The sequence below is a fragment of the Osmerus mordax genome, chromosome 20 (assembly GCF_038355195.1).
Source record: "Osmerus mordax isolate fOsmMor3 chromosome 20, fOsmMor3.pri, whole genome shotgun sequence".
NCBI lineage: Eukaryota > Metazoa > Chordata > Actinopteri > Osmeriformes > Osmeridae > Osmerus > Osmerus mordax.
Genome location: NC_090069.1, coordinates 4,559,982 through 4,585,560, shown reverse-complemented (window position 1 = coordinate 4,585,560; position 25,579 = coordinate 4,559,982). Strand labels below are relative to the sequence as shown.

General features: G+C 49.4%; 2 protein-coding genes across 2 annotated transcripts; both read right to left on the bottom strand.

Moving 5' to 3' along the window:
• Nucleotides 1-4: 4 nt before the first annotated feature.
• Nucleotides 5-16,442, bottom strand: mef2ca (myocyte enhancer factor 2ca). The gene is made up of 12 exons (XM_067257925.1): nt 16,260-16,442; nt 14,464-14,624; nt 13,940-14,243; nt 8,703-8,892; nt 7,735-7,938; nt 2,469-2,612; nt 2,163-2,361; nt 2,032-2,076; nt 1,738-1,913; nt 981-1,110; nt 738-870; nt 5-632 (listed from the first exon to the last, which is right to left on the bottom strand). The coding sequence occupies exons 4-12, from the start codon at nt 8,754-8,756 to the stop codon at nt 290-292; spliced, it is 1,428 nt and encodes a 475-aa protein (XP_067114026.1). The 5' UTR covers nt 8,757-8,892; nt 13,940-14,243; nt 14,464-14,624; nt 16,260-16,442; the 3' UTR covers nt 5-289.
• Nucleotides 16,443-21,824: 5,382 nt separating this feature from the next.
• On the bottom strand, nt 21,825-23,837 carry cetn3 (centrin 3). The gene is made up of 5 exons (XM_067258278.1): nt 23,717-23,837; nt 23,326-23,461; nt 23,110-23,224; nt 22,728-22,919; nt 21,825-22,392 (listed from the first exon to the last, which is right to left on the bottom strand). Exons 1-5 carry the CDS (start codon nt 23,731-23,733, stop codon nt 22,349-22,351), a joined length of 504 nt encoding a protein of 167 aa, XP_067114379.1. The 5' UTR covers nt 23,734-23,837; the 3' UTR covers nt 21,825-22,348.
• Between the last annotated feature and the right edge of the window lie 1,742 nt (nt 23,838-25,579).

Sequence of the window (25,579 nt, the reverse complement as noted above, 5' to 3'; positions counted from 1 at the left end):
CGAACCCTTCCTCACTCGCCACCCACTGTGTATGGGAAAATCTCAACTGAGCCCCTGTCGTTCATGTAATGGGCTACATTTGGCCAGAGCTACTACAGTATACAGTATTAAAAACACGCTGTCATTTCACTTAACGCTACTTTTCCATCCCCTATCCAGCATATGTCGCTGTTATACCTATAGCACTCACTCAGCACAAGAATAATATAATCATAATAACACTATGCGGTAACACTATAGACAGACCCCTCCCCCCCCTGTGGCTTTCATGCCTTAGGGGTGGGATTGATCATGTAGCCCAGCCTTCTGATAGGCGCATGCGTTTGACCGACGGGCTGTGGCGCTCATCCTGATTGGACAGGGGTCGGAGCAGGAAGTTGTCGTTGCCACGGTGGTCCTCGCGGTCGTCGCTGCCGTCGTACGAGCTCCCGCAGCTGGACACGCTGTCGCCCGGGGAACGGCCGGCTTCCGCCTGGCCCCGGTTGTTTGGGTAGCCCATCGTGGACACGCCCCCGAGGCCCCCCCCCACCATTCCCATACCCCGGTCCCTGGGAGGGGAGGCGGGCTCGGATTTGATGTGGAGGTTCTGATGACCGGATGAGAGGTTGAGGTTGGAATTCTGGCACAGGTTCCTGGGCGAGGAGAAGAAGGGAGAGATAGTCAGAGACAGAGAAGGGAATGGACACAGGGAGGGAGGGAGGGAGACCACACACACAGAGAATGAGAGTCCTACTCACCCCATGTGTCCTAACGTGGAGTGTTGAAGGCCCTGCAGCTGTTGCTGCTGCCAGCCGGTGACTGACCCCAGGTGAAGAGAGCCAGAACCACCGAAGCCTGTCAGAGAGGACAGATCACTGCCCAGGGAGTACTCTACACACAGACGAGGAGGGGGGGGGGGGGTCAGAGGTCAGACATCGGGCCGCGGTTCACAAACGGCAAACTGAATGACGTCCATTCTTGTAGTTCCCTGCTGTACCCACCTGTGCCATAGGAGGTGGAGAGGGCAGAAGGGTACCCGCCCATTCCCTGCCCGGGCAGAGTGGGGGTTGCTATGGACACCACCGGAGAGGCCAAAGTCTGGGCGGTCTGGGAGTGATTTATTCTCTGATTCTAGAAGGAGGGCCATCAACAAAGCCGTTAAAACGAATCAGGATTCGGCCGGCATTACACGGTAACAAACGTCCATTAAGAACACGCAGCCGTGAAGACCCACCTACATCTCTCATGTCTACTACTCACCAGCATTAGGTCAAAATCCTCACACTGGTAGCATTGAGCAAGAGGGAACACATTTATGTTAGTCTAGGTGGAGATCTGCGTTAATGGCCTTAATGGATCTACACAGCAGTAAGAACACATCTATCCATGAGGAAGTTTACGGGGCGTCATGAACCACACGAGAAGGGACAGGAAGGAGTGACACGACGCGAGGGGGAGACTGGAGGGGAGGAGGAGAGAAGAGAGAGATGGGGGAAGAGGGGGTGGAACGCCAACGAGGGAGAGATCAAGAGAAAGGCTCGAGTGTGAGAAATGCAGACAGAGAGAGGGAGAGAAAGAGAAAGGAGAGAGATAATAGAATGAGAGGGAGAGAGAGAGAGAGAGAGAGAGAGAGAGAGAGAGAGAGAGAGAGAGAGAGAGAGAGAGAGAGAGAGAGAGAGAGAGAGAGAGAGAGAGAGAGAGAGAAGAGAGAGAGAAAGAAAGGACAGACAGACAGACAGACAGAAAGAGAGCACTCACGATGGTGGGCATGTTGTTATTCTTGTTGCTGGGGGGCATCAGGGTGCGCAGGTCCGGCTTGCGGTTCATGCTCAGGGACATGGGGGGTGGAGTCTTGGCCTGCATCCCTTTGGACATGCCCCCTGGAGACACCATCAGTCCTGGGGAGCCGCAGTGGTTACTATAGCTAACGGTACCTGGTCAACGAGGAGAAGAGATTCAAGGTCACGTTGATTTCTACGTGGGATCGACTTGGATGCAAAGATACTGTACTAATCTGCTGCACTCAACATGATGTATTAGACATAATCTTACCAGCACTGGAGACCACAGTGTTAGAAATCTCGGATCCCATCAAACCTGTTAAAAGAGAGAAGAGAGCATGAAAATTGTGTGTGAGCGGGGTGGGTGTGTGTGTGTGTGTACTTGTGTACGTGCGTACACACCTGCATTTCCTGCACTGGGGGGTCTGTGTGTGTGTGTGGGTCCAGGCGACATGCTGTTCCTCTGCAGGGAAGAGTGTGTGAGGGGGAGTAGGTTGTGGTTCCCCAAGGAGCCCCCCACCCCGGGGTGCGAGTAAAGCAGTCCGCTGGGGTTATTGGCTTGGATGGACAATCCCATGTCGTAGTTAGAGGGGGGGAGGGCCTGTTTGGACAAACAAAACGGATACAATGGCAATTAGCACCGTGAGAGAGCTGTGGCGGGGGGTCATCCGGTTCAGAACGCAAAGATGGCCGCCGGCGTGGACTTACACACAGTCTCTGTCGGCTGATGATGAGGTCGATGTCTTCGTTGATCTTGCGGTATTTGTCCTCCGACTCGGGGCTCTGGCCGGCAGAGTCGTCCGCCTCGATGTCGGGGCTGTCGCAGCCGTTTAGGCCCTTCTTCCTGAGGGTCTGACAGAGAGGGGAGACAGACAGAGCCCAAGTTTACCACAGAGCGCAGATGGCACGGTCCCAACGAGCCGCTCCTTTCCGCCACAAGGGGGAGCCATCTGTACAGGAATACTCAACTTCCTCAGGTCGATTTTGCTTCAGCAGCAAAAGAGTCTGAATTTATTTGTTATTTTTTTACTTTACACGACCCGCGTTACTGTAAGTGTAGTCACGGTGTCCTACAGGGCTTAGAGACAGCCATCGTAGGCTGCCCACACGTCTACGAGACGGTGGGGCTTTCCTTTGCTGTCGTGAGGGGTTCGGGAGGGGAGAGGGGCAGGCATCAGATCGGCGTGTGTGCGTCTGTGCGTGTGTGTGCCATACAGTATGTGCCTTTGCTCTCACCCTGACCTGCCTCAGCACTTTACACGGGGGCAGTCCAATCACCGGACCACTGCAACTGGCCCGCACGCACGTACGCAAACACACACACACACACGCACGCACGCAACACATACATACAGTGGTTGGCTCAGTCCAGTTATCCCACTCATCCCAGTCATGCCCACCTGTTACTGGTCGACATGGGTAGGGGGGGGGGGGGGGAGGGGCAGGGCCCGGATTCAGCCAATAGCCGCGCAAGGTCTGCGGGATGGCCGTAGAAGGCTATTTTTTGCTCATGTGGCACCGACTGCGCCCCCCTCACCACCCACTCCACCCCCCAAGTCAATATGACCCGCTACCGACGCAGTCCTTGTTTTTATCTCCAATATCCATATTAATTATACACACACACACCGACACGTCCAGACACACTGTACATCACACGCCCACTACCCCTTTACAACAAAGTCTGGCATTTTATACAGCCTTCTTTAGGTCCACGGGCATACTGCTATGCTGATAATGAACAGCTGGAGTGGCTCAAGAGGGTAACCTTGAGGAAGTGTGTGTGTGCGCGTGTGTGTGTATGTGTGTGTGTGTGGTGAAAGGTAAGGGTATGGCAGGTGGTTGGGGACAGCTGACTGAAGGCACTCAAGCCTTGAAGGAAAACAGCTGAATGAGAGAGAGAGAAAGAGAGAGAGAGAGAGAGAGAGAGAGAGAGAGAGAGAGAGAGAGAGAGGGAGAGGAAGCAAATCTCTCTCTCTCACCAACCGTCTCAGGAGGAGAGGATCCCTCACTGAAATGCTCCTCCCGAGGTTTCTACCATGTTTCTCTCTGATCTTTTCCTGGAAGTTTTTTGATCTGTGTCTTCCTCGAGGGTTTTTAGGTTGGTGTAGGTGCGGGTCCGTAGACATCTGTGAAGCCTCTGTGATATCACTTGTAAAAAAAAAAAAGGCTATTCAAATCCAATTTGATTTGAGCTCATCCACACAGCTCGACAGAAGTACCCCTCCCTAAGCTGTCTGCACCTCTACTCAGACATATCCCTCCTCTTTCATCTTTGCTCAATTTCGCAGCCACATAACCACAACCGCCACATGAAGGCTACAACTAAGGTGTGTGCTGGGTGTGCACCTATTTCACTTAAAGTGTACGTGGGTATATGTGCGTGTGCGTGTGTATGTTCATGTACTCGCACGCGAGCGGGAGCTGCCTCTACAAGGGCAAAGCGAGGGGCGTCACTTGTTCTGTGTGTGCCAGGGAACATGGTGTGCAACCCTCACACCATTCCGCCACGACTGCCCTGAAAGGAACACCATTCCTGTCGAATGTCCGCATCCCTCCTCCCCCGACCACACTGTGGCCGGAGAGAAAGGGCACCTTAAAGTCGAGCTCAATGTTTTTTCGTCGTTTTTTTTTAAACAACTGCACAAATAAACGTTGTGCGTATCCCTCACCGTACATGAAACCGATTTATTATTTTAGAATGTATCCAGATCAATCATTTCCAGAATCGGATGTGTCACTAGTTCATGTGGGCCCATTCAAAAATAACAAAAAGTGTCCAACAACATCGAGAACTCCCTGCGAACTATGTCCCGTTAGGCACAAGAAGAATATCCACGAGGCCTAACAACCTACAGCCTTTTATAAAAATAATACACTGAAGCTGCCTGAACTCAACATACTGTTTTGAGAGGATTGTAACAATAACGTTGCGATAATGTTTTGTGTCTACCTGATCGATTTTGGCGTACAAGTTAACTTAGCAAAATAAACACATCCCATCCACTGGAATCTAAACATGTGACAGTGCAGAGAGAGAAGGTAAGAGGGGAGAGAGGAGAGAGATGGTCTGGTAACTCAGCTCCCAGTTTCTTGGCCATTCTTCTCGATTGTACCCTTCTGGAACACACACACACACACACAAACCCACACAGCCGGCCGAGACTATTTTTAGCGGCGCTGCATACTATTTTTAGCCCACTACCGGTTTCCAGCAGTTTAACAGGGAGTGATCACAGCCGACACAAAGGGAGTTAGAGTTACACTGACTGTGTGTGTGTGTGTGTGTGTGTGTGTGTGTGTGTGGTTTTTACTTTCTTTTTTTACTTGACTAACCCAAAGAAAGAACTTCAGCTGTTTCCAATTTCCAACAGACACACACACACCATAGAGAAAGGCAAAGGATTCGAAGAGGACTGAAGAATGCGAGAGTTCTCCAAATTATTAATAGCCACAATCCTCGGCCAAATGCACCAAATACAACTCCCTGTTACAAAGAATAGAGCCAATAAAACACACACAAATACACACACACACACACCAACGCCCCACAGCAGAAAAAGACCAAAACAAGGGAGTCTCTCTTCAGCTAAATTCTTCTCGGGCAGATATTTCAACTCAGAGACGTTTACCACAGCTGTGTCATTCAGCAGATTCTTCCTATTCCCTTTATTTGGCACCCATGACCTTTTTTAAATATCAAAAATATTTCCTTGTATGCCTGTATATATATGATCACTTCACAAAGAATGTGGTCATGGTAACTCGTGTCATGGCCTATTTTATCTAGAAATATCCCAAGTCTGCCCAGCTAATCTCAACATAGGGTGGTGATGATATGATACAACGTGTCAATTCTTCCAGAAGATTAGAAGGAGTGACACTCCCCCCACACACAAGTCCCCCGACTCACGCTTGTAGTGTCGTCTGCTCAGGAGAGTTAAGTCTCCCAAATCCACATCCTGCCTCGAAATCCTCCAATCAAACTCCAAGAAGTCTCCTGAGTCTGATTGGGGGGGGGGGGGGGGGGGGGGGGGGATGATCCCAGGACAGTCACCACAGCGAGGAGATCAGAAAGCAAAGCCCGTGCACGCGGTCAGCGGCACACGCCCCTCCACCGCGCCACGCCCCACGGGTCCCACAGAGATGAACGCCGCGAGACTATCTGACCTGTCCGCTTGTCTCTATGCTGGAGGAGCCCTCTTGTTTTATGATCCCGTCATCAGCTACACATCCTCCCCCCAACCCCCCCGAATCTCAACTAATCTCACCGGGACCTCACTTCCTGTCAATCCGTCTATATGTCTAAACACCAGAGGTCAGAAGGTCAAAGCAGGAAGGGGGCTGGAGGAGGTGGAGGTGGGGTGCACTTTGGAGGGAGGGGGGAGTAGAAAAGAAGGGGAGCAGGGATGGGGGGGGACCTTCAAGGAGGGAGGAGGGTGAAGGGTGAGAGGGAGGGAGAGGAGCCGTGTGGATGAGAGAAAGGGGGGCCCACGGGAGGAGAGGGGGGATCGTGGGATCGCAACGGCAGATCACATAACAGACAGTCGGATCTCAGGAAAGCCTAGGCAGACCTTTCCCCTCGATCTCCCTTTATTTCCCCTCCATCCCTCCGTCTCCTCCCTGTAATGAAACTTTGTGTGCCCCGAGGGGGAGAGGGGAGGGGGGAGGAAATGACAGAGCAGGTAGGCGGAGAAAAGAAGATGAATATTCCAGGAGGAAGGAGGAAACGGAATAGAGGAGGGGGAGGGGGATGTCGTCCACCGGACAGAAGGATGAGAGAAAAGGCCAGAAGGAGGGGAGGCCGAGGAGAGGAAGGGGTGAGAGTAAGTGTTGACCATGCGTTGGAGAGATAAGAGAGAGCCTGCAGAGATTACAGTAATGAGGTAAATGGGATTATGGTAGATTAGAGTAGATTAGAGGGGGATTAGCCTGCCCCTGACAGAGCTGACTGAAAGAGCATGTGTAGGGCCGCGTGGGGGGACAAGCCAGGGCCAGAGCCCGGGCCAGAGCCTGGGCCAGGACCAGAGCCAGGGCCAGAGCCCGGGCCAGGACCAGAGCCAGGGCCAGGGCCAGGGAGGTTTATGGCCCAGTTAGGCCCCTCTTCCACTGCACAGTACCGGCTCGATTTGATTCGACTACCCAACTTTTGGGGGATTTAATAGGGCAAATCTGGTACCTGCCCCGTACCGTTTATATTCATTTTGGTAGCACCTGGTTCCAAGCGAGCTGAGTGCAACATCCTGAACAAACACCACCGAGCATGACATCCTGTCAGCCAAGCTACTTTATAGCGGCCGCAATTCTTTCAAATCACTGGACTACCCGGTTCCACGGCAACCCACAAAACCAAGCCTGGTCAACCAGAGGCAGACGTTGCCTCTTTGTTCCGGACAGAACGTTCCAGAGTGACGTGTGTCGGCTCGAAGACGACGTCACGCCAGTTGCGTGCGGCGTCGCTATGACGACCGGCTCCATTGAGGGTGGTACAGTAGGGCAGGAGAAAGAAAAGAAAAGAGAAAAGTTGTGTCGAGACGAGTTTAACCGGTACCTTGTCGTGAAAAGCAGACACCGAGATAACAGCAGGACGTAACTATTATTATACCAAAGCTGTTGAATCACCACTGGGGCTCTATCTCTCATCCAGGATCTCGCTGCCTTTATGTAGCAGGTCCAGAACCGCTTCAACAACTCTCTAAGTATGTGTGTGTGTGCGTGTGTGCATACACCGGCCCATTTTGCTCGTCTAACACCATGACATAACTTCCTTCTGGCTGGCCAAGGCTCTTTGCTGCAAACGCCGGCCTTCTTTTGTTCAGCTTAGCGCCACACACACCCATCAAACACACACACCCATATCACACAAAGAGAACGCAACACCGTCACCGGGGGTGAACCCCTTCCGTGAAAGAACCTTGATGCGGGGGGTCGCCATGCCAACTCCACACAATAATTATGGGATGCATAAACTCACATCCACGATGTCGGAGTTGGTCCGGCTCTCGTGGGGCTCGTTGTACTCGGTGTACTTGAGCAGCACCTTGTCCATGTCGGTGCTGGCGTACTGGAACAGCTTGTTGGTGCTGTTGAAGATGATCAGGGCGATCTCGCAGTCACAGAGCACGCTCAGCTCGTACGCCTTCTTCATCAGGCCGAACTTCCGTTTGGTGAACGTCACCTGGCCAGAGGGGGGGGGGGGGGGGGGGTGGAGAGGAGAGGAGACGGAAAACGAAACCAAATCAAAATGTGACGAGCTTAATGTGTTTGCATTTTTGTGTTCTGGTGTCCAGGTCATGGCCAGTTTTACTAGTTGTTGTTATGCCAATATGTGGTTGTAAAACGGTTTTAATCTCTTTACTTTGACATCTCGCTGCATTAGGGATAAACTGCAGAACTAGTGTTTCTTACAATTAGCTGTCACATTTTGGCTGTCAGGCATGAGGACATAAGTAACTCATGAGACTGATATGATATGATAACTGCCAGCATACACACACATATATATATTTATACAAACAAATATATCCATACACACGCGTGCACACACACGCACGCACACACACTCAATAAGGCCTACGTAGAGAGTCCAAGGAAAGAGCCAGGAGGTCAGTATAGCCCTGCTTCTGGGGTCAGGAAACATATGTGAGAGCATTTCCTGTCATAACAGGAAGAGAGGAACCACTCCCACTCACGCCTGGGGGTGCTTGGTGTGTGTGTGTGTGTGTGTGTGCGCGTGCGCGCGTGTGTGCCAGAAACAAAGCAGTTTGTCTCTTAACTATGCTTAGGTCTACGAGCATGATGCCGTGTTCACCAGCTTGTGAGAGTCATGTGACAACATGGCATGGCTCTAAACTTAGAAAGGAGAGAGGTACCAACTTTGTATGTCTGTCTGTGTGCGTCTGTGTGCGTGTGGGGAGGGGGTGTCTGTGTGTGTGTATTTACCTGTCGGTTTCGTTCGTCCATAATCCGAGCTATCTGAATCTTCTTCCTCCCCATATTTGCTCCTTCTCTCTCTTTCGCTTGATTCCAGACGTCTTTTTTCTCTCCTTTCTTCAAGCTCTCTCGTTCTTCTCTCAGATCCTACCAGCAGCCTTCCCTACTTCTCTCGGTTCCCGACCTCTGGCAATCGTTCCTTAAAGAGACAGAGACGAGAGGGGAGAGAATGGAGATAACCAGATACAACATCAACAAAGCACACAAACAGACGCGCGTACACGCACACCCACGCACACTGTATTGATTAATCCCAGAGAGAAGAGTTTCAACAGTGTTTGGGATTCTGCCTGCGACAGTTGATAAGTCAACAGTTTGACTTGGACGGCAGAGAATCCATCACTGATTAAAACGGGGGGGCGTCTCCGCCGGTTCGACAGAGAATGAACCTTTAAATCCAGTGAAAAAAAACACAAGGGAAAGATGTAATATAAATGAGGTACCCTAAGAAATAAAAGACCCTTGTTTTTTCTGTCTCTCTCTCTTTCTCCCTCCCTTTCTTTGTCTCCTCTGGGTGTTACCCCCTCTGGTCTCTTGGGAGGAAGTGAGACAAAGAATCATGTCAGAATGCAAATGATAAGAGTTAGACCAGCGCAGCTGTGTGTGCTGTGCACATATACTGTAGTCCTCGTGCGGAACTTTACTTCTCTCTGTCTTAAGTGACTTTATCTATGTTAGTCTCTCTCTCTCTCTCGGTCTTGGTCTCTCTGTCTTACTCTCTCTCTCTCTCTCTTAGTCTCTCTGTCTTGGCCCAGTTTCCCAGACATGGATTTAAACCTAGTTGTAAAGAAGATAAAGAAAAGAACTTTAAAGAACAATTAAGACCATTGATCCATCGATCACATTTTTAGTCTAGGACTAGGGTGAATCCATGTCTGGGAATCTGGGACTATATATATATCTCTGTCTTAGTCTCTCTCTCTCTATCTCTCTTTCTCTCTTTCTCTCTCAATACAATTTCAATTCAATGGGCTGTATTGGCATGAAATAGCAAAAGTTAATATTGCCAAAGCAACAGTGGAGTTACTGAAATATTTCTACCCATATAAATCACAGGCTTATACATACTTATTCATACACACATACGGATACAGATGATAATTAAACAGACATACAGGTGACATACATGTAACTACATGTAGTTACATGTCTCTCTGTGCCTTAGTTTCTCTGTCTTAATCTCTCTCACTCTCTTGGTCTCTCTCTCTCCTTAAAAACACAGACACATGCAGGAGGGTTTAACCTGTACATGAGACAGACCCTGTCAGCTGGTCAGAGCAGTCACCTGCACCATGGGATGACATCTATACACACCTGTACCTTGTCATACAGGCCCTTACATAACGTTAAGCCACCGCTCTGATCTCTCTCACACACACACATACACACACACACACTTTTAATCCAGCACACCTGTCTACACTCGGAGCCAAGATGTAAAAGCTGACCCCTCAATCCCTCTGCTCATTCCTCCTGATCACAACAACCATCTTTAACATCTCCTGTATGACTTCCTGACACAACCGAACCAGGCTAGCCCTAAGCCAGGGTTGCCAACCTTTACCTGAGTCTAAACATCCGTCACCAATCCCATCCGTGACATGTCACCCTTTCCTTGCCGCCCCATATCCTTGTAAGGCCCCTACACCTCTCTCACACACACGCGCGCATATACAAACGTCCCCCCCGAACGAAAAACACAGACCCAAACAGGAAAGCTTCGAGGACTGAGTGTAGCGGGGATGGAGATGGAGAGCAGGAATAAGAAACGCAGCGAGTGACAAAGGGAGGGAGTGATGATGGAACGATGAAAAGAGTCATAAAGAGACTGAGATGGCGGAGAAATCAGTCCCGTCCTCTCGGGAGGACAAATATGACACGCCTGTCCCTCCATCCTTTCATTCGAGAGCCTGCCTTCCTCTTTTCTCCCCAGTCGACGGAGAGACGGTTCGGAAAGCCCACAGCGGGCTTGTGGTCCTGACAGCCACGAACGATGAGTCACGGCCGTGCGTTCACATGGAATGACGGGTGACGTCTCAGCACTGGCGTGTGGAAGAACAGGGCGCAGGTCTGCAGTGCGGCTTTGCTACTGCGAGTCATTCATCACCACGTGCCTGGGTTTGTCTGTGTGCGCGCACCATCTGGGATCTGGAAGCCATGTGAGATTTACCTGTGTGTGTGTGTGTGTGTCTGCTTAAGAGAAGCTTAAGAACCTGGGTCAGAAAGGCGACTGGGAACATCCCCATAGACACACACACACACACACACAGGGATTTCCTTACAGCTTACTGCCGTCAAAGAAGCCGAGAAACCAGATAGGAGGATCACTAGGGGCACGTGAGGGTTCAGAGGATGTGCATGTGTGTTGGGGGGCTGGGGCGGGGCGGGGGGGGGGGGGGGGGCAAAGCTGTTGTCCCTTACGACGGCACCTAAGAGGAGCCTCCATCTTCATCATCCTCCTCATTATTCCCTGTCGTCCTCGCCGCCCCCACTCGACGAACCAACGAACCCAGGACCGTCCATGACCGACATCTTATGGCATCCATGAGTCGAGAGGTTTGCCTCCCAAACCGTCCGCGAATGTTTTTCCGACGGTGCAGGCGAGCGCCGTGAGGGTCGACAGTCCTCCCGTGTGCCCTTCCGAAACGGCTGTGTCATCGTTCGACGACGTGATCCAAGACGAATTGACATGTCGAGGGCTCTCGACCTGTTGGTGCTGGATGCAATTAAGGGCACGTTCGATAATTGCCCTAACAAGCACTGACACGCCACGCAGACAACATGACCGAAATAACGCTTTATGTACCGCATCAGCCAGGGAATTAAAACAAAAAAACGCCTCGTTTTTTTCCGTCCCTCGACATGGTGTAAATATAGCACGGCCGCTCGACGGGCAAAGTCAGCATTTCAGACGGCGTGGGAGTTTGGGCCCGTTTCTGCTTTTCATCCTGTAGTTATCAGGATAACTAGTGTGTGAGTGAGTACGTGGGGTGTGTTAGGGTTTGCGGGGTGTGAGAAAGAGTGTGCATGTGTTTTCCAAGAGTTTACCCTTTCAGAGGATGTGACGTACAGACCCGTGTCCATACAAACCGAGCCAGGATGACGGCAGTTCTCCACCACCCCCCCCCCCCACACACACACACACACACACACAAACCCACCCCCCCACACACACACACACACACACAAACCCACCCTCCCACACACACACAAACTTCCTCCTCTATTTATAGAATACACGTAAACCAGCAGGACTCCAAAAATAAAGGAATGAACTCTTTACCTCAAACAACAAAAGCTGGAGTCTGGTTCACAGACGGAGACGGCCAAACCACAGCGCAGAAACGGAGTTGTCATTTTAAGGCACAGCATATTATCTACCTCACATTTGATCCTTTTACGTAATACACACAAACACACACACCGTCAAACAAAGAGCCGAATAAAAACGGTCGGCGAATGCAGACGAACGGCAGACTGTGTGTGTATTCTTGGGCAGCGGGAGAGGGCAGTCGTGGGTGAAGGGTGGCACTGTCCTTGTAGTCCTTGGCAGGACACCCAAAATGTCTGCGTCCCGCTGCCAAAGAGAGGGTGTACGGCGTCTGGGTGCTAGGGGGTGAGGGGTCCGTCCGAATCTAGGGCAGGGGGGGTGGAAGTCGGGGGGGGGGGGGGGGGGGGGTGGTAATGGGGTAGATCCAGGCTTGGGCCACAGAGAGGGCCGAGGCTGATGACTGGAAGGCAGCTGGAGGTGGTGGGAGATGTGGTGTTAAGAGTAGGGGTACTACAATATCAGACATGTGATAGGACAACTGCACGTTAGCCGTATCCATTGAAAAGCTTCCAGCACCTTGCGTTCTTAACCCTCGTGCTGCCTTCGGGTCACATGACCCAAAGGTTCATAACGAACCATTGTTGTGTTTACCCAATTTTACCCAATACAAAAACAAATTAAAATAATTTTCTTTTCACCTTTGCAATGTGGGGGGTCTGAGACAGCCTAGCTGTTAAAAGAAAATGCTTCACTTTGTCTTTGTATGCGGTAAATCTGTCGCAATACGACGGTGGGTCACAAGGGTTAAACATTAGGAAGACCCCTGGTCTAAAAGTGGATTACACAGGACACCGCATTTGTCTACTACACTCGAAATTGAAGATTCGAATGTTATTTTTGTACCCTTTTCTCACCTCACCCAACTGTAACCACATGATAGGCTATAAATACCAGAGTAAGACACATAACATGAGTGGGCTCTGAGGGCCATCAGCTACATGCTGGAGCTACACAAAGAGCTCCTCTGTGCTAGTCTCTCTGACTATAGGGATACCACATCACCAGCCTGTTCTGCACTGGTGACAAGGAGAATGTTACACAGAACTAGAAAACACTGGAGTCTGAAGGACGACAAGATTTCCTGCCCATACTATATACAGGTGAGGCATTCTTTGACGGGAATGTCTTGTCAACAGATTAATCAGAGTAAAGCCCGATGAATTTGTAAAATGATTATGATAACGTCAAATCAAAAAGATGACGTGTAAACATAAGCGGGTTTGCCTTCCCAGTAGCAAAGAGGAGAGAAATAAAGCAGCTCTGTGAGGGCATCTTTGCCTGTCTGAGTCGAGCTGTGTGATTGACACTGGGCTGGCTACTACACTGTAGTCATCTGGCCTCCAGGATTCTGACATAGCCTAGTACACCTGGTGGGTACCGGAGGGGTACAAGAGTGAACTATGAGTCACTCTATTTTCAGCCATTCCACTGGTTGATCCGAGGTTTTCAAGAATTGTTATCGACCACCAGCGGTCTTTCTCAGTCTTAAATATATAGATGTAAAACACATCTATGTTTTAAGTATGTCAGTAGCCTAATAAGTGTCAGAGGTGGGATGAAGAAAAATAAATCTCCCTGCTACCTTCATAAAGAACACGTATGAGGGTTAGGAATAATGCATAAGACTTCACTGATATTTTGAGTATCGCTGTTTCAATTGTGACAGGTCCCATTCTAATAATACCTGAGTGCCGTGAAGTCTACATTAACTAACCAAACAAACACCCCGTCATAGTCTTTTTAGATCATCTAAAACGAATGCCATTCTATAACTGACCAATATGTATGGCCCGACAACATAGGACCTGGTCGCAAACTAAGTCACACGGCATATCCACTGATAATACGCACTTACTTTACTCCGCATCTGTGACAGACCCCTGCCACTGCCGTTTTCGCGATCCTTGTCCGCTTCTTTTTGGATGAAGGGAAAATACTATGCGCGAAGAAGCCGTTACAAAATGTACAATCTGTTTGAACTTCAGAGCTGATACATTAATTACGTGTGCTATAATCTACTTCCAGGGCAGTGAAACGGTCAAAGACCACGTCTCTTCTCCCGCGTTCAATGCTTCTTGGGTAAAGAACCGAGTCTGATAAAAGTTGAGCTGTGCCTTCTCTGGTTGGTCCTGACTAGAGTTGAGTGAGAGAGTGATTATCTGGGGAAAGGAGGAGGGGAAGGAAAAGGGGATTATCCACGAATGTTTGTTTCCCGTTGGTTGTCGTTGAGCGTTGACACTTCAACAACTTGCGCGCAGATTCACTCACGATCACAGGCGCTCGACGAGGTGAACAGCCTTCCACACACACACCTTCTCGCACACACGGGCGCGCGCACCCGCTGCACGCACACTTGATGGAGCATTGAACTGAACTTACCAATCACTTGCACGTCTCCTTCTATCAACTTTGATATTTTTCGGTCTCCAGCCTTCAGATTGTTCCTCAATCTGTGCCGTGTGTCAGTATTGTCGCCCAGCGTGTCCGCTCTCCATTAGTGATTCCCTAGGGGCTCCAGGTCCGTAGGTTTTACTTAGCACCTGGTGGATAGGTCCGGAGGTTAGGCAAGTCGGACGATATCACGTCCACAAATCCACACGCAGTCACACGCATACACACACAAAGACACATGGCCCATTCCGAAAAATTACCCTAGAAAAACGTATTGGAGAGTGACAACACACAAAGGTGCGTGGGACAGTGGCTTGTGGCTCACTGACGCCCAATAGTGGAAACTGTGCAAACTGCACCTGTTTACTGGAACTGACACACTCTGGTTGATGACCAAGAGTTATGCTTTTCTTTTTTACGCATCTTTCAATGGTACTCCCACACGCACTATACATACGTCAACCTATACATGACGTTGGTTTTTTTCTTCCTCCCTGAAATCGTAAAGATTGAGTGCGGGTGCGTATGCAAGCGTGTGTGTGCGTGTGTACATGCGTGTATGTCTACTATGGGCTACCTTCATCTTTGGTGTAGTAGGAGACCAGAATGCTCAGAGAGGGACACCTTTGATCTATAAGGGATGGACCTGTAGGAAACTTGGGTCTTTTTGTTCTGTGTTGGGGATCTTGTTTCACTGGCAGAGTGGCGAGTATTGAATACTCCCAGAGAAAGATGCAGTTGCTATTGTGTTCTCTCACCTAAGAGAGGTCCATGTCACTCTCATGACATGGGTCCCGCACACCGAATGTCACTTACATACACTCATTCACAGCCCCATGACATCATTCTTGCTCATTTGGCAAATTCAACAACGGCCAATGACATCTCTACCTTTTCTTCTCGATTTCACAGTGTGAGGCCTTTGTGCTTTTTTCTGACCTCCAAGCTCCCAGAGTCAGAGGTCAAAGCATCAAAGGTCACAGTCGGACAGTGGGATCAGATTCAAAGGTGACTGTTAACAAGAGGTCAAAACCAGAGATTCTTTTTTTTTTTCTCCACGTTTTTCCGGTACGTGCGCACGCTGAATCCAGACGTGGTCACTGGCAGCACATGAGCGATGTGGTGTTTGATTCACACCAGATACTGGGTGTGATCCAACCCAAGCCCTGGACCTCAGTGTGTCCCAGTGTCAGGGCCCACAGATGACTACATCGGACCACACCAGAATATGTAGCTCTCTCCCTCCTGATTGACTCATGCAGCTGGGCTGCTCTCTCTCCCCCCCCTCTCTCTCTCTCTCTCTCTCTCTCTCTCTCTCTCTCTCTCTTTCTCCAACCTCAACATGTGACAGGTTGCTCCGGAGAGAGCCCAGGAACAAGGACACAGGATCCAGCCAATCACAGATGGTGGCGACACACTCTCCAGAGTTTTCTGAGGAGCCGTCGTACTTGCTACGTTTTGTCAAGCTCAATCTGCTCTTCGGTGTGTGGGAGTCGGCGGATGAAACCAAACGTACGTGTTTGTCGCTGACTCCCTTGCTCACGCTCACATCCACTCACTGACGCTGATTCACTCGCTCACTCGTTCACTCACTCATTCACTCGCTCGCTCGCTCACTCACTAACTAGGTTGACTTGTTTTCCTATATCCTTGTCTGCCCAAGGCACTTTAAACCCTCGTTTGAAACCCCAATGGAGCCATTCCGAGTCCCAGCTGAATGCCACACAGACCTCACACTCAACCCCCCCCCCCCCCCCACCCGCCTTTTCTCCTCAGACACTCACCGGCGCGGTATCACTCTTCACCTGGAAGTGTCTCCGACAGCTCCAGCTGTGGTTCGGCTCAGTCGCTCCTTTAATATCAAACCGAAAAAAAAAAGAAGAGATGCGATGAAAAAAAGAAGGAGAAAAAAAAACGATATCAAGCCAGACCAGCTGGCTTAGAGGAGAGGACCCAGAACTGGGCTGTTAGGCTCAAGGCTCGCTGCACACTGAGACGGGACACATACTCAGCCCCCACCAGACCTGTCCAACACACGCGCACACACACACACACACACCCTATGACCTCTCCCTAAGTCCGTGCTGGTCGAGTGCGTGTGTCCGTGGCCGAGGCCTGGTCACCTGTCGCCGTCTCTCAGGGTATATTTAGCCGCGAGGTGTCACTGACGCTGCCGTGAGTGTGAGTGAGTGTCCGTGCGTGTGTGTGCGTGCGTGCGTGTGTGTTGCTGACACTCATAAGAGCCGCCGGATTACTGCTCCAGAGGCCTGTGGCTCTCCACATTACACAGGGAGAGAGAGAGATCAAACCTGTGAACGGGCACTAGGTATCAGCCCAAGAGCATCTGCTCCTCTAAGGATCAGTCGTCACCTGTCCCCTCCAGTCAGCCCCGCCTGGGCCAGAGACAAGAGGCTGATCCCAAGGCAGTTTGACGTGATCCTTGTCTTCTGTGTGCTCCAGCAGTGTAATCGCCCGGTTCGGCGATATGACGGACCCTGAGCCACGACCAAAAGACAACACCCACGCAGTCACACACCGACACGCCCACTTTATTTCGCTCTCGGAGGCCAAGGATAACACGTGCAGTCGGGCAGGTCGGTGTGTGTCTCCGCGCGAAGGAGGACACACAAATAAACCGGTCCTGAAGTTGACGGGAAATGACACTTTCGCACGTTTAATGGCTTCTCGGCACTGTTGACTTTACTCCGCCATCGCGGCTAGCTCGCCAGGAAGAGTCTCCACCGGTTGGTCATCTCCTCGCACCGGCATACCAAGAGTAGCCAATGCGGTCGCGGTTCCAAGATGACAAAGACTCCCGGTAGTCACAAGACACAGCGGTTTACAAAATGGCTTCCATGAAGACACAGCCTATACACTTAGGGATCGTTTGACAACGAGCCACAGAAACGCTTCCCCACAAAGATGGTGTCCAGCGTGAGTGTGTAGACTGGGGTCTGTGTGTGAGAGAGACCAGCGGAGGCGGAGGTGCGTTCAGCTCGGCAGCTGTGCCGCCTCACGGCTGGCTTGCGCCCGTCCATCCACGTCTATTTACCATTCGGTTCTTCATCGCCATCCTGCTCTCCTTCCCCTCATCCTGTTTAGACTCCTGTCAGGGTCGTTTGACGGGACGGAGAGAAGAGAGGTGGAGAACGGAAGTGGGTCGGAGAGGAGTGGAAGAACAAGGTGACTGTGAACGCCACACTCTCCACAGGACGCCAGTAAAACGCGTCACTGAAATTGAATTACGGTCTGGCACAGAGAAGCACTGAGCCAGCTCGAGTCCGGCGATGGTTTGTTTTTGCGGCCTGTGTGCCAACTGTGATGCATAAAACTGAAAAGCCTGTGCCTTAGTCAGGAAGGACCTGGTCTTTTCTCTCTCTTCTGTCTTACTCAGGTCTTTTACTCTCTCTCTCTCTCTCTCTCTCTCTCTCTTTCCAAAATAATCTGTCTGTCCTCTGCTTTTCTTCAGGGATCAGGAGTATAGCCAATTCCTAACGTTCATTTCTTGGGCATGTTGTACTGTAGGTGTGTGCATGTACAGTAGGCATGTGCACATATGTCGGTTCACCGTACGCATGTGCGCTGGTGTGTGTGTGAGTCTGTGTGTGTGTGTGTGTGTGTGTGTGTGTGTGTGTGTGCATGAAGGTTTGTGTGTAGGTGGTAATGTGGTGAGTAGATGGGGTAGCAGTAGAAACATCAACAAGCAGACACAGTTCCAATAAGGCCGGTCTAAAGAGATCCAGATGTACTCTCCGTCCCCCTGAAAATATTATTCCTGGAGGGGAAAGGTCTTAACCCTAGCCATAGCACTACATTACACACAATAACAGTCCCTGATATCTCTGGCTTCTCTTTCCTTCATCTGGAGAGGGGTGGTAAACATGGTCTTGTGACAAGTGAGGAGTTTCTGCCGCAGGACAGGTTGTTCGTTTTGCTTGTCAGGAGCATCGGAGCAGGCGCACGCACACGCACACGCACACGCACGCGCACGCTCACAAACACCCGCGCCAACCACGGAAATAAACATCGTAAAGCAGACAAATAAACAAATGCATAAGCCTGTCAGCGAAACCGTTAAATCTAGGTGATAGTCTGAATATTATGACGTCCTGAAGTTTGTTTCCCTCAAACCGACGGGTCCTGAGGGGTACTTTAAGACAACACCTCGAAGGATAGAGTGGCAGTCCGCTCTATCACAGCACACAAGTTTGGGTCTGTAGTGCCCGCTTAGAGAATGACTCCCATTTGATAAGAGGAGTCTTGGTGAGATGACCCAAAGGGATTGAGCCGTGCATGTGTATGTCTGGTTGGGTTGTGGCTGGTGTGAGGCAGAACTAAGTTCCTCTCTGCTGGCCCTGTGTGAGGCGAGGCGAGGCAGGGGCCCCGGGCCCATCGCAGCGCGTTGCTGGGCTGGGTGAGGTCGGTCTCTCCTGGGGATAGAGTTACCGTGAAAGCCATGAGCGTGTGTAAACTAATCTATCCTCACCCAGCTTCTTGGCATAGCTCACAGTCCACAACATGTCTCTGGGCATTCGGTGTGTGTGAGCCTGTGTGTCACCAGCTGTTTGTGTGTCTTCCACCTCGAAAGAGATGGAGGAAGAACACACTTTCCCCCAAAAAATAGCTCATCAAATAATCAGTGTTCATCTTTGATTGCTCAGTGAGATGGGATTTTTTTGGGTAAGAATACACATACGTAAAGGCACACCCTCACACAAACACAGCCACACACACCTGTTATGCATTGCTGTTTTTACAATCTGTTGTTATGGCTGACCCAAGTTGACCTATAATGACACTAAAGTGACTTCAAAGGTACAGGCACCATTGTTGAGATGTTTTCCACTGTTGCAAGAGGTGTGTGTGGGTGTGAATGATAAACAGAGAACGAAGGTGAGAGAGAGAGAGAGAGAGAGAGAGAGAGAGAGAGAGAGAGAGAGAGAGAGAGAGAGAGAGAGAGAGAGAGAGAGAGAGAGAGAGAGAGAGAGAGAGAGAGAAACTCCCTTTACTGGTTATCTTATCTTTCAACCGATTGTGTTCATGCTACACAGAGTATGTCTGGCCATAGTGGTCATTCTTTCTTTTTTGGCATTACCGAGAGAGGTCATTACACTGTGGAATTCGAGCAATTCTATGGGGCAAGGGGTGTGTGTGTGTGTGGTGGTGGGGGAAGGGGGGGGGAAGGGGTCAAGGCTCCCACCTGTACAGGCCTGTCTGTCGTTCCTCTGACTGACACATGGCAGCCACTCTTCCTCTTCATCAACACCGGCCTCTCCCGCGTTCTCAGTTTCAGCTCAGCCGCGTCGCATCGGGGACATCGCGAAAGAAAACACGGTGCATTTTCCATGAAGTAGTACGACAGTGACAACCTGACGCAAACACTGGGGGTGACGTGGGCTTGAAGGACCTGTTCTCCTGCTCCCGCCCCCTGGCGCCTCGCCCCTCAATCCCCGCGCCCTGCGGCCTCCGTCTCTTTCCCCAAGCCTTCGCTGGAACCATCTAGTGCTTCCCCCCCTGTCTCCTGCCCGGCCCTCGTTCCGACGTACGCCCTCCTCCCCCACACACACACACACACACCCACGCCTCCGTGGCTCCTCTGCCCTTCGGCATCTCCTCGACCCCTCTCCATGATTCTCCTGCCCTGGACCGTCTCTCCCGGGGTGAGAGGTTAAGAGTTGTCACATGGTCGGCATAGCTGCACATAATGACTGACAGGTGGACGCTAGGGCTGGCCTCTGACCCCCCGGTTTCCTAGGAGCCAGGCATTACACCACCCCCCGCTTCCAAAACATACACACACACACACTCGCGGGTGTGCTGTCTCAAGAGATGTGAAGATGTTGCGGTCCTGTTTATCAAATCAAATCCTTTCATCCGACTTCATTGCAATTTTCTCAGGCCCTGACATAAACGGTCTGTTTTTAGTCAGAGTGGCCAAAGGCTAGATCGTTTTCCCGAACAGGAAAAATTACCGAAAGACACAGGAGTCGTCTGGGCATGTTTACGTATGTGTGTGTGCATGTGCGCGCGTTGGGATGAAAAGTTATAGTTACTGTATACATTTCTGTGTGTGGAAACCGCCTGGGGGCGACTTTGAGGTTGTAACTGGGGAGGAACCGGGATGGGCTATTTCTGGAGGATGTCGTTCCCTCTGTCTGGGCACCAACAGCTGAGCATGTGCCAATGCAAGGGCAGGACATACAATGCCTAATCCTTCGGTAATTATCTGATTCAGGTTCTGATCATCGACATCAATGCCGACCTTCAGCCCCTTCTGAGAATTGACCTGGCAACCTCTGCCTGACAACCAAAGCAGGAGATTCCACTCCGAGGGAACCACGTATGAGTATATTTATGTGTGTACAACCAGGCTTAAAGAGATTGTGAGGCCCGTAAAAACAAAAAAAAACGAGAGCCTTCAGTTTGACCACGCACACAGATGGCGTTCAGATGCGAGCAAGGCACCGTTCTGATTCTGGTCCCAGTGAAACCTCAAACCTCTAATGACTGGAGGCAGAAAGGAACCCAAACCGCTCTGACACTCTATCATCTTCTGATTGGCTGGTGGTGTCATTACCAAAGCAAACTGGGTAACCCAATCCGGTCCCTCCTCTATATCTGAAACGTTCTCCAAGTCTGAAATCAAAAAGGGAATCACGCAATCTCTTCATCTTACCAACCGGAATCGGTGTCTCCTGACCTAAATCAATGTGTGGGGGTCTAAGGCATGTTTAATAACAGGGGGCTTTGTAGCATGGTCTGAGTGGTTTTAGAGTCTGGATCGTGTGTCGTGCTTGCTTCTCTACCACACCCCTGCCCCCCCCCCCCCCCCCACCCCCCTGCACTTTCACCACTTGTAGTGACTAAATGCTTCTGTGTGGACTATGGTTTGGGGCTGAAAGTTTGTATCAACTACTTGGACCTGCATCACTGCTTAGATGCTCAGATTCCCATCCACCAGTAACGGCCCCCTTTGTAATGAACATCAAAGATCGTTTCGCCCCAGTCTTGACAGACAGCATTGGGTATGATGTCAGAGTACGGATGGAGCACTATGCCTAAATACTTTGGCTTGGTTTGACAGTGTCACTAACATTTGCAGTTAGTGCTTCAAATGGGGCACACTACCTTAGAACTTGGGGTATATCCATGTCTGTGAAATCCCCAAAGACGTTCCATTTACAAAAGATGAGCAAGGATTTTACAAATACGTTTGGGGATTAGAATGTTCTGACTTGGCATGCTGTCTTAGTACTGAGATGAGACACATGCTCCCTCTAGTGGTTGTACAGAGAAAAAGGAAGATTTCAGCAGAACTGAAGAGCAGGAGAATGAAAACACACACAATGTCTATCAATTTTTATTACATTTTTCAATAAATAGCACAGCCAAACACTTTGGAGAATACAAAATAGAAAAGCCATTTAAAACAAGGTATCATCCAGAACGCTCTCAACTCCATCTACAACAAAACGTTTTACCCTCACTATGAATACCAATGAAAGTTCTCCTTGAAAGGAATATCGCATGGTTGGCAACTGGGTTACAGCAAAGTGACCAGCTACTTTGATCAATGAACAGTACAGAGAGGCTGCTTTACAGATCTTCCTCACGGTCTTCATCCGAGTCCTGAAAAGCAGTGCTATGCAGACCCATTTGTGACAGCAAAACAAGTCGTTTGAAGCCTTTCTTCAGAGGGTTGTTTTACTTTTACAAATGGATGGATTTAGCCGTTTTTCTTCTCCATCCTCCAAAGGTGATGAGATGTTCCCCAGGCACTGATGCTGAAATGACCCTTACATGGTTTTGACCACCCAGGTTTCAACCACGGATCGCAGGATCCCTAGAACCCACTCGCACAGCAGGCGTCCAATCACGAGTCTCCTGTCATTATGGAGAGGAACTCTTCCTGGTTGACTGTGGGAGAGAAACATCCAATTGAAGGCTCAGGACGGTAAAGAATAGAGAGCATTGAAGAATCACCGTGATTATTGAACAGCTAGCCTGGGAATTGATCAGGGGCTTGTACTGTTTATGATGTTATTAACATTATGGCAAAACGATGGTGTTTCTGTGAAAGTTTGGTAAGAACAAATGCTTCTTTGTTTATTTCAAGATCAAAACGATTTCATTTTGGGAGGTATATTTGATATCGTTGCTCAGGCAAGTCCCTCGAACCTCCAGAGGAAGGTGCGGAACGTCAGAAGTCTATGCGTCGAGGGGGGGGGGGGGCGTGTAAGACCATCACTCACTTTCTCCGTCGCCATCGGTGTCGAATTCGTCAATCATGCTGCGCAGCTCCTCGTCGCTGATGTTCTCGCCCAGCTCTCGTGCCACTCGTCTCAGGTTCCTTAAATTGATCCTGCCTGAGTCGTCGTCGTCGAACAGCTTGAAGGCCTTCATGATCTCCTCCTTAGGATCCCTTTCCAGCATTCGATCTGTCACTGGGGGGGGGGGGGGGGGGGGGGGGGGGGGGGGGGGGTCAACACACACAGATACTCGAGACACGTGGAGTAGGCGGAGCATTTTTGGGCTTGAGGAAAAAGTACGCTGTCTCTCCACAGAAGGCAAGAATGAGGTTTAAGCTGGAACTCACAAACCCTAAGAGCAAAGCCGTTCGTAAAAGCAACTCACCAACTTCATTGAAGTCGTCAAACGTTATTTTGCCATTTCCCTCTCTGTCGTAATCCTTCAGTATCTTCAGGACATCGACTTTTTTTACTTCAAAGCCTAGAGCACGCATTGCCACCTGCAAACCATCGTATTCAAAAATTGTACATTTAGGGTATTGAGACAATAGTTGTGTTTGATTATATGGTCGGTTGGATAAGGAAGGAATTGGATTTTTACCTTAAGTTCGTGGTAATCTATTTCCTTATCTTTATCAGTGTCGAACAGTTCGAACGCTTCTTTGATTTCATGTTTCTGCTCCTCGGTCAACTCTCTCCTCTTCTTCCTCTTCGTTTTATCGGTAGCTAGTTCGGTTCTGTAGCCGACAACAATAAGTGGCGTACAGGGTTACGGGTTAGGCTGACTTGAAAAGAGTGCCATTAGCCAGCTGGCTAACGTTACGTTAGAATGACTAGCTAACACTAGCTAGCTGTACAGACGGTACTGTACTGAAGTGAAGCTAATAATGTATAGCATTTCCATGTCTCACAAGGAGCCAAGCAAATTATGTGGTACTGTAGGTGATATATTTATTGCTTATAACCAGCCAGTCAGCTAACATGGTACTTACCTTAAGGACAGACTCATAGCTATAACTGTACACTTGGCGACAGTGACAACTTTTTGTCTTCTGTTGCTGTTATCGACGTTGCTGCTTTGCCAAAACCACAACAATCCACCTTCAAGCAAATCCGTTGATCCGCACCAGTGTCGATGTTTTCTATTGGTCACTGATGTTGCTGCAAAGTACTCTTTGATTGGTCACATTAGTACATGAACCTAAACGTCAAGTTTGTATCCTATATGAGATCTACCACGTAAAATGTATCTTTGTCTATACCGTTTGGGAAATAAGAATTAATAATCTTACATTATGAAGTTTCTCATCATGATCAGACACTTGCAAAAGAGGGCGGCTAAATTCACTTTTAGTCAAGCTGAAATTAAGTCATTCATGCCCAATAGAGGTCGTCCTAACTCAATGTGTGTGTGTCCTGCATGGTGTCCTGTCATGAAGACTATTATACTGTTTCAAGGTGAATTTCCGTAGCCTTTAATCACACCCATATGGAATTTAGAAGTGGATAGTTTGTTTCAGTTTCTTCTGTGCATACGGCTTTGGTCTGAGTATGAACAAAACACATTGACTGCAATAAATGTAACCTGGCATGTACCTTCCAGGGACCCGGCGTTCTTATGTTAGAAAATAAAGCCTAAACTGGCAACAGTTGCCTCTCAAGGAATCTTAAAATCTTATCTTTCTAAGTTGACCTATCATTTCTGTTGTGAAAAGCTATCATTGATGTATTAAGATCTTTTCTGATGCTTTATATTGATATGTTAGCTTAGTTTACTGTAGCTTATTTTTCCTATTTATTATTTTTAATTGATTGTATGTTTGAATATTCTTTATTTTCTATATAGTACGTAGCTGGCCCTGAGTACATATTTTGTTCTCATGTGTCAACATGTTCAGAATGACATATAAATAAATGAAATTAATAGAAAGACTAACCAACTTTGAGTGGGATACAATTATAGACAACATATAGGCTCTGGAGCAGTGGCAGATATATGACATTTTCTCAAGAGCAATTCCTGAGAGGGATACCACAATTACTGCTGTAACACATAGCCTACATTGTAATATGTTAAATGTATATTATTAATATTATTTAAATTGACTTGTGTTTTCAGTGATTTATAGGGGGGAACAAATCATATTTTTACCAGGATGGGGGGGTCGTGTCCCCCTGGGATGTCCGCCTATGCTCTGGATGTGTCCACATGAGTTCAGAACTAGAGGCTCGTGTCTGAGAAGAATGTGTTATGAAGAATGAAAAAGAAACGGCTCGGTCTACCAGTGGGTGCTTGGATATCTAGACCTTGACTCTGGTTGTAAACACATAGTTGTCATTTCTAGAAACTGCCGGCAGACACTCAGCCCACACGTCTGTCTGGATCAATCACAGGTTGTGTGTGTGTGTGTACGTGAATGCATGTGCATGAAACCATATAATCAATTTGACACTACAGCGATAGGTTTGATTTCCTCCAGAGATTCCACGGAATTGGCCTTCAGGTGAGAAGTGTCAGACCTAGTAGCGTGGTGTCAGGGGAACAACCGGGTCATGAACATCAACAAGACACTTTGGAGATGTTTTTTTGATTTCAGGACATGGTAAAAAGAACCACTCCCTGTGAGGGGGTGGAGTGAATCAACTGCTTCAGATTCCTGGGGGGGGGGGCAAAATCTCGGATCACCTCCGAACACGGAAGCCATTTTGAAGAACACCCAAAAGCACCTCCACTTCCTGAGGTGCTTGCGGACATGGGGCATGAGCACACAGTCTCTTGTGATCGAGCGCTGGAATTCTCGATGGTGTCCTGACCGACGCCCCCTCACAGCAATACCACCGCCCAGGATAGGAAG